Source organism: Globicephala melas, chromosome 2 (assembly GCF_963455315.2).
Source record: "Globicephala melas chromosome 2, mGloMel1.2, whole genome shotgun sequence".
Taxonomy (NCBI): Eukaryota; Metazoa; Chordata; class Mammalia; order Artiodactyla; family Delphinidae; genus Globicephala; species Globicephala melas.
Window position 1 is genome coordinate 69,010,016 of NC_083315.2, and position 14,859 is coordinate 69,024,874.

At 50.8% G+C, this 14,859-nt stretch overlaps 1 protein-coding gene across 1 annotated transcript in view; it reads right to left on the bottom strand.

Annotated features, from left to right (window-relative positions):
* The window catches only part of ANKDD1A (ankyrin repeat and death domain containing 1A), a 34,586-nt gene extending 20,229 nt beyond the window's left edge, over window positions 1-14,357 (bottom strand). Inside the window, 4 exon segments of the mRNA XM_030879005.2 lie at window positions 3,805-3,921; window positions 8,182-8,247; window positions 10,661-10,764; window positions 14,191-14,357. Coding sequence (XP_030734865.2) covers window positions 3,805-3,921; window positions 8,182-8,247; window positions 10,661-10,764; window positions 14,191-14,224 — 321 coding nt within the window. The 5' untranslated portion in view covers window positions 14,225-14,357.
* Window positions 14,358-14,859: the final 502 nt, after the last annotated feature.

A 14,859-nucleotide genomic window follows, 5' to 3' on the forward strand; every position in this document is an offset into this window, starting at 1 on the left:
ACAACAGTGAGACCACAAAAAAAACACAAAAAACAGTGTGTACCACAAAAAAAAAAAAAAAAAAGACTCAGCTTGTATTTCATTGTATACAAAGAATTTGAACTCTAGTTAATGATACGCATGCTGACATATTTAGAGGGAAATACATTGATGTCTGCATTTATTTTGAAATACATCCAAAATCTACAAAGAACTCTAAAAACTCATCAATAAGAAATTACCCCAATTAAAAAATAATCTGCACACAAAAGAAGATATATGGAATGACAAATAAGCACATGAAAAAATATATGACATCATTAGTCATTATTGAAATGCAAATTAAAACGACAAAGAGTTTCTAACAATAGAGTATGGAAAGGGAAAAATGCTAACATTCCAGTGGAGAAACCTGGCCGACACCTCTTTAACCAAGTGATCAAGCTTGATATTATGATTTATAATAAGAAATATATATTCGGTCTTTGTCCTGGCTCCTGGCACAGAGCTCCTAAAACCCTAGGAATCTCCTAAATGGTAACAGTGATAAAGGTGTCTTTTATGATGTTAACGAGGTGACTTGAAGCCCCTAAGTAAATAAAGGATGGGGGGCTGGTTGCCAGGGGAACCAACAGCGATTAGAGGGTTGGAACTTCCAGTCCCACCTCCTCACCTCTGAGGAGAGGAGAGGGAATGGAGGTTCAGTCAATGACCAAGGGCTGAGAATTTAATCTATCAAGTCTATGTAATGAAGCCTCCATTAAAACCCCAAAAGGACAGGGCTTGGAGAACTTCCAGGTTGGTGAATCAGATCACATCCATGTGCCGGGTCCCAAACTCCGTGGGGACACAAGCACCTGCGTTCAGGACCTTGCCCTATGCATCTCTTCATCTGGCCATTGATGATTCATATCCTTAATATCCTTCGTAATAAACCAGAAATATAGTAAGTAAACCGGTTACCTGAGTTCTGAGAGCCGCTCTAGCAATTAACCGAACCTGGGGAGGGGGTCGTGGGAACTTCTGATTTACAGGCAATTATATAGCTAGGCAACCACCTGGGCTTGTGATTGACATCCAAAGCGTGGGCAGTCTTGTAGGACTGAACCCTTAACCGGCAGAATCTGACACTATCTCCAAGTAGTGTCAGAAGTGAGTTAAATTTGTGGACTCCTGGTCAGTGTCCACGGGGAACTGAGTTAACTGCTTGGTGATCTGGAAAAAACACACATCGGAATTGGTGTCAGAACTGGATCAAGAGAACATCACCAGTGACGAATCACAATGGTATCACATGCCCCCTGATAGAAGGTAATGAGAAGGGCATTTGACCTGTGGGGTCTTCTTCCCCAAATTCCATAACCCCAATCTAATCATGAGAAAAACATCAGACAAAACCAAATTGAAGGATATTCTACAAAATACTTGACCAGTACTCTTCAAAAGTGGCAAGGTCATGAAAAACAGGATGGACTGAGAAACTGTCCCAAGATCAAGCAACAGGACTGTGCTACTCTTCACATCAAGAGGAGGAATCCGATATTTTCCTCCCCCTGAAACGAGGCTGACCCTGTGATGGGCTTTGACCAGTAGAATGCGGTAGAAATAATATCTCAAGAAACCTTGCTACTTCTACTCTTGCTCTTTTGATGTCCTGGGGCTGTCACAGAAGGAAGTCTCCATGAATGTCAGCTACCACCTGGAGACACTGGCCACACCATCCGCGACGTTCCCTCTTCCTGCAGAGGCCCCAGACATGTGCTGACCTCATAAGTGAGCCCAGGCAAGGCCGGAGGAACTGACCAGCCAATGATATTATGAAAAATCATAAATCAATGTTACTTTAAGCCACTACATTTTAGAGTAGTTTGTTACCAAAAACAGAAAACTAATATGGAGTGGACCTGCTTAACTAGAAGATCCACTACTCAGAGCCCTGCCCTCCACACACACTTAAGACCTCATCTGCCTCATTCTAGAACACTGAGGCTCATTCTGTGTTGATAGCAAATTTCATCGCAACAGCTACTGGATTCTGCAAGACCGCTGAGACTCTCTCTAAGGCTAAGCCAGACAGGCAGGACTGGACAGGAGGGCCCTCAGCTTGAAACTGGGCTTGGATCCCACACTCTGGGCTTGGATCCTGTGGCCCATAGCCTAGGGGTATCCTTCACTGAGAGCTGTCAGACATTTCTACCACTGCCAACAAGATCCTAACAATGGTATAGGGCAGACCTCCTGTGTGCCATGGTCCTTTTTGGTGTCTGGTGAACACCCATCTATTATCTCACAGTTCTGGAGGTCAAAAGTCTAAAATGGGCTGGGAGGGCTGCTTCTCTTCTGGAGTTTCTAGGAGAATCCATTTCCTGGCCTTTCCAGCTTCTAGAGGCTACCTGCATTCCTTGGCTTGTGGGTCACATTACCCCAACCTCTGCTTCCTTCAATCACATCTCCTTCTCTGACTCTCCTGCCTCCCTCCTTCTTTCCCCTAAAAGGACATGTGGACACATGTGGATAATCCAGAATAGTCTCCCCATCTCAAGGTCCTTAACTTAATCACATCAGAAAAATTCCTTTTGCCATGTTAGGTTCTAGAGTTCACAGGTTCTAGGGATAGGGATATGGACATATTGGGGCGGACAGTATTCTGCCTACCAGAAAAGAAAAACAATGATATTGAAATAGAATTATCAAAATATTAAAACCCAAATTTTTTATCTAGTAGCATATATGCTTTATTGATCCATTAAACAACAAGATCTACTGAAAGGTCTAATAACTACCGCCATGATTTCAAAGTAATGATATGAGCGTAAACAGTATTTTGAGATAACTGCAAAAACTGTAATGTGATATGAAAAGAGCTACATTTTGTCTTAGAGACAATGTCACAGGTATATTAATTCTACCTGCATTCATCATGGAAAGAAATGCTAAAATTTTAAGCAGAGGGCAGTTTAAAAAAAGAAAAAGGTCCTTGTTTTCCCTTCAAAGTTCATGGATCCCCAAATTCTGTCTCTCTAAGGACCAAGGTTGAGAACTCCTGGCTGAAGGTATTTGGCCCAGAAATGTTTGCATTTTCATAAGGGCCACCAACCCCCTAAAAGTTGAGACACCAGTTCAGGGATTCTGGGCACTCTTGACTCCCTGGGGCTCTCCTCCCTCAAACCATAGCACACACCAGTGAGCAACGGGGGACTGCCAGGGTCGCTAACGTGCCAGGCACTGGGCCAGGTACTTTAGACACAGCACTGCAGTTACTTCTGCCTCAGCTCAAGAGATGGGTACTAGCACTCTTATTTCCAAATGGGAAAAGTGAGGCTCAGGGTGGTAAAATAATTTGCCCAAGGTCCCAGAGTTTGGTAAATGGTGCTTGGCTCCTTCTACCTGGCCATACTGACCGCAAGGGAGCCGGGGCCCCGTGGGAGGGAGAAGGCCCTACCTCCTTCTCATTTAATCTTCTGAGGGTGTTTCTTTAATTCCCCTTTGTGAACAAGAGGCTGGCCAGAGGACTGGGGACTGTCTCAACATCACAGAGTGGTAAAGAGTAGGGGGATCAGAAGCCAGGGGCTTTCAATGCTGATGAAAGAGGCGTCCCCAGGCCCTTCTCCCAGCCCCAGTGGAAGTAGTGAGGGTCCCAGCTTCACAAGGCTGAGCTCAGCTGGGGTTTCAGGACGCTTCTCAGAGGGTCGAGGCAAGCTGGGGCAGGCAGAGGCACATGAGGGGACAGAGGGGGCAGTGATGGGGACAGGCAGCAGAGGTGGGGGCAGCCCTGTGCAGCAGGAGGTAGAGAGCGGGCAAGTGGGCTGCCAGCTGAGGCCTTACCTTGTTCTTACAGTGGATCTTGGCCCCGGAGTTGACCAGGATCTGGAGGATCCGTAAGTGACTGAACCAGGCAGACAGGAGAAGCGCATTCATCCCAAACTTGGGGAGAGGACATGGCTGGGGGTGGGGGTGGGGGGTGGAGGGAGGAGACTATGAGGGGGCGTGGCTGTGCCACCTGGGCCCAAGTGTGCTTTGCACAATCGTGTAACCATAAGGGACCTTAAGTGCCACCCAGGCCGGGGAGCTCTGGGCCTTAGGAATTTAGAGTCCAGGAAATTGTTTTAAACAGAGGCTGATATACTATTGCAAACATTTCCCCCCCTCCAGTTTTACTGACAAATAATTGACATACATCACAGTATAAGTTTAAGGCACACAGCATGATCGTTTGATTTACATATATTGTGAAATGATCACCACAGTAGGTTCAGCTAACAGCCATCTTCTCACATAGATACAATAAAAAGAAAGAAAAGAAAAAAGGGAAAAAGATTTTCTCCCTGTGATAACTCTGAGGATTTACTCTCCCACCAACTGCAAACTTTTGTGGGGATACCGAATACACCTTAAAAATAAAAGAGCTGCCATCTCCTCTCACCACCAGTTCACAAAGATGGACCGTTTTACCACAAAAAAGTTTGAAAGGAGCTGATCTCAGAGGATACTCTTTCCAAATACAGCTTCATGAAACATACACTGCATTGTTCCAATTTTCTGATTTGCTGTGACTGGTGAAGACCTCACCCTGGACTGGCATTTGAGAATCAACTGTTTGAATCTCCTGAGAAACATCCTCCAGGCAGATGGCTTAGGTCTGCGCACATGAAGGGACGGCATCTTGCCGCTGCACAAGACAACCACTGCACCTCAAACACTTCTCACCGTGAAAAGTCCCTCCTCATGCGGAACTGAAATCTGCATCCCTGTGCTTTCCACCCTACTGGCCCTTTGGAGCAACTGAAAATAGATCTAGGCCTTCTTCTGATGGCAGCCCAGATCCTATTTGCAGGATGCTCTTCCTCAACATCTGCAAAGTGTTTCCAGGTCACCAGAGCCCCTGCACTGCCCTCCACCTTCGTGGGGTTCTGCATCTGAGGGCAGGCTTCATCCCCACCTCTACTGAGTCTTTCCTTCTCTGTGAAGAGCACCCCCAGGCCTCCAAACTCACCTCCCAGGATGCACTGACAGCCAGCCACCCTCTTAGAAGTGGTTTTTCTCTGTCTTTCCTTGAGTGTGGTGGGATGTGGCAGGGTCTGAGCAGAACAGAGGCCTGGGAGATCATCACCACCTTCTGCCTACAGACCGCACTGGCCTCCCTCAGCTTTGGACAGCCCCAAAGTTTGTCTCTAAGTTGGGCGTTCAAAGACCAGAACATATTTTCCCACAGAAACAGGGTCATGTGTGGCTCTGGGTCCCCTGGTGAGGCCAACGGCCTGTCATTCATAGAATGAGCCCACAGGGTGACCTGGTACTGATGGGCCACAGAATCTCCCCACAAGCATAAGCAGGCTTGCAGTGGGAAAATGCTCCCAAGTCCAGCTGGGAGCAGAAATGCAGAGCCCACCTCAGGAAGGGCTAAGGGATCAGTGTCCCCTGATGTGTCCTCATCCCCAGCACACTCTAAGCTGCCAGAAGAACAGGGTTGGCCTAGTCCTGAATCAGCCTCAATTTCACAGTCTGGACCTCTGGGGGAAAGGGTGCCTCACCCCAGCACCTGCACAGAGCACCCTAGTCACAACCACTTCCCCACTTGGCTCCACAAAGAGCTCCTGGGGGAGCACCAGGAAAAGGGGTCTTAGTGGTTGGCACCAGAATCCCTCTTAGGGACAGAACTGGGTTTGGGTAAAAGCTGTGACAAGTGGTTGGGATGAAAGGTGAAACCCAGAAAGGACTGACTGGGCATGATGGCAGGAATTTGGAGGCAGGGCGGGGACGGTGCAGACAATAACAGCATTGAAAGTGGGGCAGGGGAAGAGGCCAAGCCCAAGACAAGGAAAGGACCAAGGGACTTTAAAGAACAGGAATGGCACAGAGAACAAAATTGTGGTTGCCAAGGGGGAGGTGGGGAGGAGGGAGGGATGGGCTGGGAGTCTGGGGTCAGTAGATGCAAACTGTTACATATAGAATAGATGGACAAGGTCCTACTGTATAGCACAGGGAACTATATTTAGTGTGCTGGGATAAACCATAATGGAAAATAGTATAAAAAAGAATGTATGTATATGTATAACTGAGTTACTTTGCTGTACAGCAGAAATTAACACAACATTGTAAATCAACTATACTTCAATTTAAAAAATAAATTTAAAATAAAGAAGAAAAGAAAGCATATGGTAAAGGAAAGAAAATAATAAAGAACAGGAATGTCAACAGGATTTTAGGATTTTTACATTGTTTTTGTGTGTAATGTAAATCCCCTCCACCTCTTATTTTGGAAAGCCTGCCCCACATCAAAGTGTGTGAATGGGGTCTCTATGGAAAGTGGGGAGAAGGACTGTGATCCATGTCAGGGGTGATGCCAAGGGAGAGACAAAGGACTATGTGCAAAATTTCAAGAGGACAGCGAAAACCGAGCAGAAGCTGGAAGTAAGAGTCAAGAGTGACCACGAGAATTTAAGCCCTTCCTCCTGAAACCTTGGGAAGGTGCTGGACCCACCATAGCACCTCAGATGGAGACTAGAGTTGGTCTCAGCTAGAACCAAAGAGGCCAGGAGACCCAGCACTGGCTCAGAGCTCAGCTACTGGTAGAATATCAGTAACTGGGGGCTGGCTGGCTGACGAAGGACAGAGTCCAAGGGGAGAAGCCCACAGGAGCTTGGGAATGAAAAGGGTCAAGGCTCAAGGCTGGGGGAGGAGAGTCATGGGAGACAGAGCCTCTTGCCAGTGGGAACCCCAAGGTACCTCACTGTCCTAGTTCCAGGAGCTATCTAGGACAGAGCCCCGTGGCTTTTCACTAGAGACCTTCCCCCCAACAACAGGATTTCCCTTCTCCAGTGTCTCCTCTACCCTCCCCTCCTGTTATTAAAGTAGGCACGCTTACCAGCCTTCTTATTTTTCAAAACGTATTTATTGCTGTTTGCAAAGGAAACAGAGAAGATTTGTAAGCACCCTCTCTTACTATTCTCCCTCATATCTTCTTTTCTCACTCAGTCCCTCAAGGAAGAAATAACAGAGCATGGTGGTGATAGTAAGGGTCTTTTTTTTTTAATTAATTAATTTATTTATTTTTGGCTGCGTTGGGTCTTCCTTGCTGCACGCGGGCTTTCTCTAGTTGCGGCGAGCGGGGGTTACTCTTTGTTGCGGAGTGCGGGCTTCTCATTGCTGTGGCTTCTCTTGTGGAGCACAGGCTCCAGGCGCACGGGCTTCAGTAGTTGTGGCACATAGGCTCAGTAGTTGTGGCTCACGGGCTATAGAGCGCAGGCTCAGTAGTTGTGGCGCATGGGCTTAGTTGCTCCGCGGCATGTGGGATCTTCCCGGACCAGGGCTCGAACCCGTGTCCCCTGCATTGGCAGATGGATTCTTAACCACTATGCCACCAGGGAAGTCCCAACAGTGAGGGTCTTTGTGGGCAAAAGGCTGATGCAAGAAGTTCCAGTGGTTTATTGGGACGCTCAGACTGTGGAAACCAGACACTCTCTTTCCAGGGTCATCTCTAAATGAGGCCTAAGCAGGAGCAGGGAGGAGATGGGGTGAGGGAGTGGGGAGGTAGGTGTTGCTGCCCCACCCCCAGCCCTGACTTGTAATCAAGCCCCCTTCATGGTGGGTCCTCAGAGCAAAGAGAAGTCAGGACAAAGAAAAGTATTTCCATGGAAGCTAAGTTTCTGCAGAAAAGTTTATAATTTTTAAAAAATGTATCCCTGTCAAATGCCGTTGTCAGATTCAGCTCTTTATCCAAACCCGTAGAGATAAATTTGTAGACCTTGTTATTATTCTGCTCTCTCTCTTAGCAGTGTGCTCCCTGCCAATTTGTTAAGTAAGACTGTTAGTCTTTATCCAGGTTGTGGGTTAGTGTTTGCCAAGGCAGAGCCCTGTGTCATATCATGAGAGACCTCCCTCCCAATGACTTTACTAATGAGGCCTTTGTCAACCCACCCAATTACCTGTTCTATAGCCCATATTTCTCCCTGTTCACATGACATCACGAGGGACTGAAAAGGCTGAGAACTGAAAGGCCCTTGAAATGAAGAGATCTTTATGACTGTGCAAAGGGAAAGTAGGATTGGTACAGTGTCATTGGCCCCTGAAGCCTCACCCACTGCCCAGCCTGCACCTGTTCGTCTGTGTATCAGTGACAACCTCGGCAATGACAGCTGGCTCATAGACCCAGATGCCCTGCCCCACCCTGAGACAGACAGGAAGACAGACATGCACACACACCAAGAGCAGCCGCACAGCCTGCTCGTGCCCTGCACCCGCAGCCCGGTGCAGGGCCACCCTGCCCACCTGCCAGGAGGGAGAGGAAACCTGTGAGGCACCAGCTGGCTGCCTGGCCACCTCGCACAGCCTCCCTACCTCTCGGCCAGGACAGCTGGTCTGCGGGGTGGAAGGACCTTTGCTGGCTCTGGTGACCAGTCGGCTGGGGCCACAGCCCCACTCTGACCCCCTCCTCTTCCACTCTGCAGCTGCTGAAATGAATGTAGTAAAACACCATGTCTAGATCCGTCTGTCCCCCACCTAAAACTCTTCCCAGCTTCCCACTGCTCTTGGATCAAACGCCTAAACCTTGGGCCTATGAGGCCCTGCATGGCCTGGCTACTGCTTCTCAGAAATGCCAGACAACATCCTGTCTCTAAGTCTGTTCCTGTTGCTCCCTCTGCTGGCCACCCACCTGTGTCTGAGGATTATTTTCCAAGTCCCTGAGGAATCCTGAGTGCCTGGGTTCTGTCCCCTCCTTCCTTCAGAAGAGGGTTGAAGGGTTCTGACCTACCCCCCACCCCCAAATTCACTGTCAGACCGCCCTGGCAGTTCACCCTGGTCTCTGGCCCTCAGCACATCTGAGCAGGCCTGGGGGAGGCCAGCCTCCAACCCATGAACCCACTTCCCTCCACAGTTTTCAGCATGTGATGGGGCAACAAAAGAAAACACTAATTTTCTGTGTGGTCTCTCTGGGGACGAGCTGTCCCTTCCTTTCCCATTCTGTCCCCTCTGCCTGAAAACACTGCCCTTTTTCACTGGCTCCCACAAAAATGCCACTTCCTTGGGAGGACTTCTGGCCGAGAGGGCCCCTCTGACGCCCACATGCTTTCAAACTGTGACAGTGGGAATGAACTATTTGTGAGATACTCTATTTAATGTCTGTTTTCCCCCACCAGACTATCAGCTCCAAGAGGGCTGGGACCATGTCTGCCATGGGTTCTGCTGTCCCTATCACCTAGCACAGTGCCAGCACAGAGTAAGCCCTTAATACTTATTGAACAAATGAATCATTCAACGAGTAAATGAATGAATGAACCTGTCATTAGCATCCTATCATCCATAAGATGCAAGTCCAACTTGCAAGTCCATGTTTCCTTGCAAGTGCTTGTCCAGGAGATGAGACCAAGGCTCCAGTCATCAATAATGTGCTGTGTGACCTAAGGTGACTTGCTGCCCTCCTCTGTACCTGCCTCCATCTATAAATAGGACCAATCCTCCCTGCTCTCCTCCCCTCTCCAGGGGTGAGTGAGAACCACCAGGAAACAGGTAGATGAGTGCTCTGAAAACCAAAATACACCAGACACACCCTAGAATTCCTGCTACTATTACTGAGCCCTAGGCAGGCTGTGAAGACCCAAGTTGTACCCCTGTCACATCAAACCAGACAGAGGATAACTGCTGCAGTCAGGAATCCTGCCTCCAACCCTTTCAGCCTCCACTGACCTCTCACCCAGGCCCTGGCATCTCCTCTAAGATGCTCCTGACAGCTAGAAGCCCCAACACACGGAGAGGCTACCCCACGTGGTACCCAGGCTCATCCCCAGTGTCCCCAACCAGAAGAATGGCTTGTCCCTCTGCCCCCTTCTCCAGCGGGGCTGCGAACCACCCCACCTGCACCCTTCCCTGAGGCCTGGTCTGCCTCCCCACCAGGCCAAGGGCAGGCCTGGGCCCACAGCAGTTTTACACACTCAGTAGGCACAGCGGGCCCTCAGAGAACTGAACTGCCTAGGAGACATTCAGGCCAGGGAGGAGCTGTTCCCCAATCCTCCTTACACAGTGTCGGGGGTCCTCCGCCCTCATCCTGCACCCCTTTTTGTCCACACAGTGCTTCCTCTGGAGAGGCAGCTCCATGAGGCTGCCCGCCGGAACCACGTTGGGAGGATGCCTCAGGGACCTGGCGGTCCAGTGGTTAAGACTTCGCCTTCCAGTGCAGGGGGTGCAGGTTGGATCCCTGGTCGGGGAGTTAAGATCTCACATGCCTTGTGGCCAAAAAACCAAAGCATAAAACAGAAGCCATATTGTAACAAATTCAATAAAGATTTTAAAACAAAACACTGTAAAAAAAAAAAAAGATTGCCACTGACACATCAGCCTCCCTTGGTCCAGAACCCCTGGACTTCTGACCAGAGGCACCAGGCCACCTTTGTCTCTCCAGGTGCCTGTCCCTATCTGCCAGCCTCCGACTCCTGACCTTTGACCCCCTGCCCTCCTGACTCTAAATCTGTTTCTTGGAGGAGCCTTCTGGATGGGTCACAAGGATTAAGAGTTAAGAGCACTGGAATCCTGACCCTGACTTTGGGCCTCAGAGATTTTGAGGCCAGGGCCTGAGCCTCCCCCAAGTTAACATGTGCCGATGTGCCTGCCCCAGGCTCCGGGAACTGTCCCTCCTGTATGGAGGTGACACTATAGCATTATTCCCAGCCGGAGCCCCTTTACACACGTGATTTCTGGCCCTGATGTGTACTCTCCTCCCGATCGGCTCCTTCATCCTCCCAACGTGGTTCCGGTGGGCAGCCTCGTGGAGCTGCCTCTCCAGAGGAAGCACTGTTGGGACAAAAAGAGGTGCAGGATGAGGGCGGAGGACCCCCGACACTGTGTAAGGAGGATCGGGGAACAGCACCTCCCTGGCTTGAATGTCTCCTAGGCAGGGGGTCTTCCAGCTCAGAATGGTGGGTGGATGCTTCTCCTCTTTCTTAATGTTGGAGACTTCCCCAGACAGGCTGCTTCTCCTTCCAGCGTACCTCATGTCCACGTGACCAGGACTCGGCAGAACCCTAAAGCTGGGAGACCGTGGGCAAGACCACCCACAGGAGCCAGGTGTGTGCCCCTCCCCTCTCAGAGGTGCCCTGTCATCCAGTTGTCCTGACTGCTATTGCTGTTCTTGAGGAAGGGAATGCAATTCATTCCCACTGGAGTCGATAACCACCTTTCCCATGGCTCCATCAGTGAAGAAGGCAGCCAGGATTTACCGAGCCACCCACTGCGTCAGGCCCGGGCGAGGCCAGAGGCATGTGTTCACCCGGCTTCTTTGTTCTCGTCCCTCCACCTCTTCTCTCCTCATCCCCTAATCCTAACCAGCTTTCGCCTCCTGGTTGTGGGGCCCTCTCTGATTGCCTTCTCTGTGGTCTCTGCACTCCTCTCATCCTTGTTGCTGCACCTTCATCTCAGTCTCAGACTAGAAGGAACCTCCAAGCCCCGCTTCCAGCCCCTTGCCATGGCCAGCGGTGGGCTCAGAGGGTCGGTGGCCAGGCCAGGGGGACTCAGGCCTGACGACGTGGTCCAGGGCTCATCTCACCAGAACCCCATGCTGCTGTCATCCTGACTGCTCGGGATGTCCGGTCTCTTTGGCTGGACCTCAAGCTCCTTGGGGGCTCTGGCCACACCTGACACTTGCCAGCCCACTCACACTTCACAGTGGGCCCAAAGCTGAGCACATGGAGGAATCCACAAAACTCTGCTTCCATGAGTGACACTGAAAATCCCCAAGCTGACAGACGCTTGTCCCCACTTCAGAAAGGCTTAGATACACAAGCACAAGGGACAAATATTGGGCTGGCCAAAAAGTTCGTTTGGGTTTTCCCGTAACATCTTACAGAAGAACTCGAATGAACTCTTTGGCCAACCCAATATTGGCTGGCCCTTTGCACAATCAGTACAGGGCATGCAATTTGAGGTTTTATTGCTGCTGAGCCTACATCCTGCACATTTGGTCCACTGCAAATGTCCAGCCCCAGCCCCTCTGTGTATCCAGGGACAGGTCGCCAGTGTCTTGGCAGGGAAGGCTGGGATGCATTAAAGTGACAGAGAAGCCTGCCATCAATTTGTTTTTTCCAGATAAATTCCACGTGGCTTTCCAAATACAGGAGAGGGTTTGGGGCTTTCTGAGGCCTCACAGATGCAACCTATGGACCTCAGAGCTGCTGCCCTGTGGCTGAGCCATTTCCTGGCTGTGTGACTTAGGTTACTTAATTTTTCTGTGCCTCAGTTTCCTCATCTGCAAAATGGGGACATGAGCTGCCCTGCAGGGTTATTGTAATGATTGGATATAAATATGTGAAAAGCTCCTAGCATGGTATCTGGCAAATAGTACCATCGTCATCATCACTATTATTCCTCCAGAACAAAGGGTCAGAGAATAAATTCTGGCGGCCAAAGACCTGGGGGGTGGTGGGGCTTCCTTCGTTCAGGGCTCTCTGAGCCAGTGAAGCCCCAACCAAGGAAACACCCTCCCTACCCACCTCCCTGCCCTGCTTTTCTCCACACCACCCCTCACCACTGGCCTATGCTATATTTACATATTTATTAGCTTTATTGTCTGCTTCCCCCATTATAATATAAGTCCATGAAGGGAGAGATTTTTGTCTGACTTGTTAACTACTATATCCCTAAATTCAGGCCCTGGCATATATTTGCTGAATGAATAAGTGACACACAAGTCATTAAGTCTCTTCAGGGCTTTTGAACTATATAACATGTGGCCCCAGTTGAGACTCATTTGTTCCCTGGAAAACCAAACCACAAGCTCAGGTAAATGGCAGGAAAGAGGTGTATGGGGACAGGGGGAGCTTCATGTCAATATTTCAGGGGAAAGGGGGAAACATCTCCTTCCAAGTGTGGTCCCCATTGATGGTGCCACCCTTCCTCACCCCTAAAAGGGTCTGCCTTTCCCATAGGGGAGGAGAGGGTCCTTCTGGAAGAATCCCTCTCAGATCTCAAACACCTCCGGGAAGCAACTGTGTCCTGAGCATTCCGTTCCTTAAACTCTTGGACGAAAACCACCACGATCCAGGTTCAGCAAAAGATCTGGCAGTTCAGGCGTAAGCTTAGGGAAGCTGGGGTTTAGTTCCCGCACTGCCACTTTCTAACAGCAGGAAACATCCCCCTTGGGGGCCTCGGTTCCACTGTAGAATCAGGGGAGGGTGAAAAAGTGATCTGTAGAGATTCCTACCAGCTCTGACTCCTTTTCTCTTGACGGAAGCCTGGGAGAGTGGCCTGGTTTGTGTTGGCAAATAGCCAAGAGCCTGAAGGAGAGCATGCAGGCCCTGGAGAGCGCCAGTGAAATCAACTTCAGTCTCATCTCTTCCATGCATCTCAATCCATGCATCCTCTTTCTGGCCACAACAGACACACACTGCACTCTGGCCTCTGAGCCTGTGCCTATGCTGGGTCCTCTGCGCAGAATTCCCTCCCGCGCACCCCAATGATCCATTGCTGCACGTTCTTTAAGGGGCCTGCTCAAGTGATGTCTGCCCCAAGCAGAACCCTGTACCTGTTTGAAAGGCTTAGCACCTGATAGAACCCCCACTCCCATCTGCATCCCAGTGAGGAAAATGGCACAGTCCTTCTCTCCCTTTACCAGGCAGTGCAGTCAAAAGTCCCCCAAGCTGGCTGATGTCCACAGGGATGCCACTGCCTGGCCCAGAGGCCCTAGCAGCCAGGCACACTCCTGGAGGGGGCTCTGAGGTGCCCTGATCCCCCCTGCAGCACACCATACCTCCTCCACTCCCCATCCAGCCCCGACATTCTAAGGGAGCTGGGACCCTCAGCATTTCGACCACTTTAAGGCTGTGTGACCTTGGGCAACTTGTTTAACCACTTTGTGCCTCAGCTTTCTCTTCCGCAAAATGGAGATAACAGTAGGTTCTACCCAGAAGGCTGCCGTGGAGATCAAATAAAGTGCTGGCACACAAAGTAAGCACCCAATAAAGGATCGTATTCCCATCTTCTTTCGAGCTAATGTCTTCTCCACCCAAGCTCCCCACTCCAGGGCGGGGAGCACCCCCAGTCCCAGGTGAGCAGCCAATGTCCCCTCCGCCAGGTGCGAGTTCCTCTCGGGGCCACAAAGAAGCCCAAGACGCAGGTGGCCACGCGGACCGCGCAGATCTCAGGCTCGGTCGCCCCCGCTGGGTTACGGCGCATCCTCTCGGGCCTCTACCCGCCCCTGTCCCGGCCCCCACCCCGCGGACTCACGGCCCTGGGTCTCCCACGCCAGCTCCTCCTCCATGCCGCCGCTGCGGAGCTCCTCTGTGTTCTGCCTGGTCGCGAGCGGCCCGTCCGCCCGACTGGGCCCAGAAGCTGAGGGAGGAGGAGCTGAGCTGGGGGTGAGGACGAGGCTCCCGGGAGCGTCGGAGTACAGGCAGCAGCCATTCCTCCAGAGCCCTCGCCCCTCCTCGGCTCTTGGGTATGATGCGGGCGCAGCTGCTCCGACCTCCCGACCGCCTCCCATCCCGGGCCAGACTGCGGGTCTCTCTACGGGCTCCCTCGACCAGCCCACGGCCCAGCGGTTTGGAGCCACTTGGGGCTCCGCAGGTCCCCCTGGGAATGTCTCCTCTGCGAGCTGTCCCAGCCTCCCGGTCCCAGATGCACGACCTCCCGCAGGCCCCTGGCTCGCGACTCAGGAGCCTGGTCTGGCGCCCCCAGGAGCTGAAAGTCAGACCCCAAGCACTTGGGTGGGCATTTAAGGAACAGTAACCTCAGCAAGCCTGCAGGCATATGAAGAGATGGTCAGATTTGTTCATAATCAGAAAAATACAAATTAAAATGACAGTGAGATACCACTTACACCGATTAGACTGGCAAAAATTAGAAAAACTGGATAATGCCAAATGGTGGTGGGGAATGAGAGGTGTCATGGCCAGG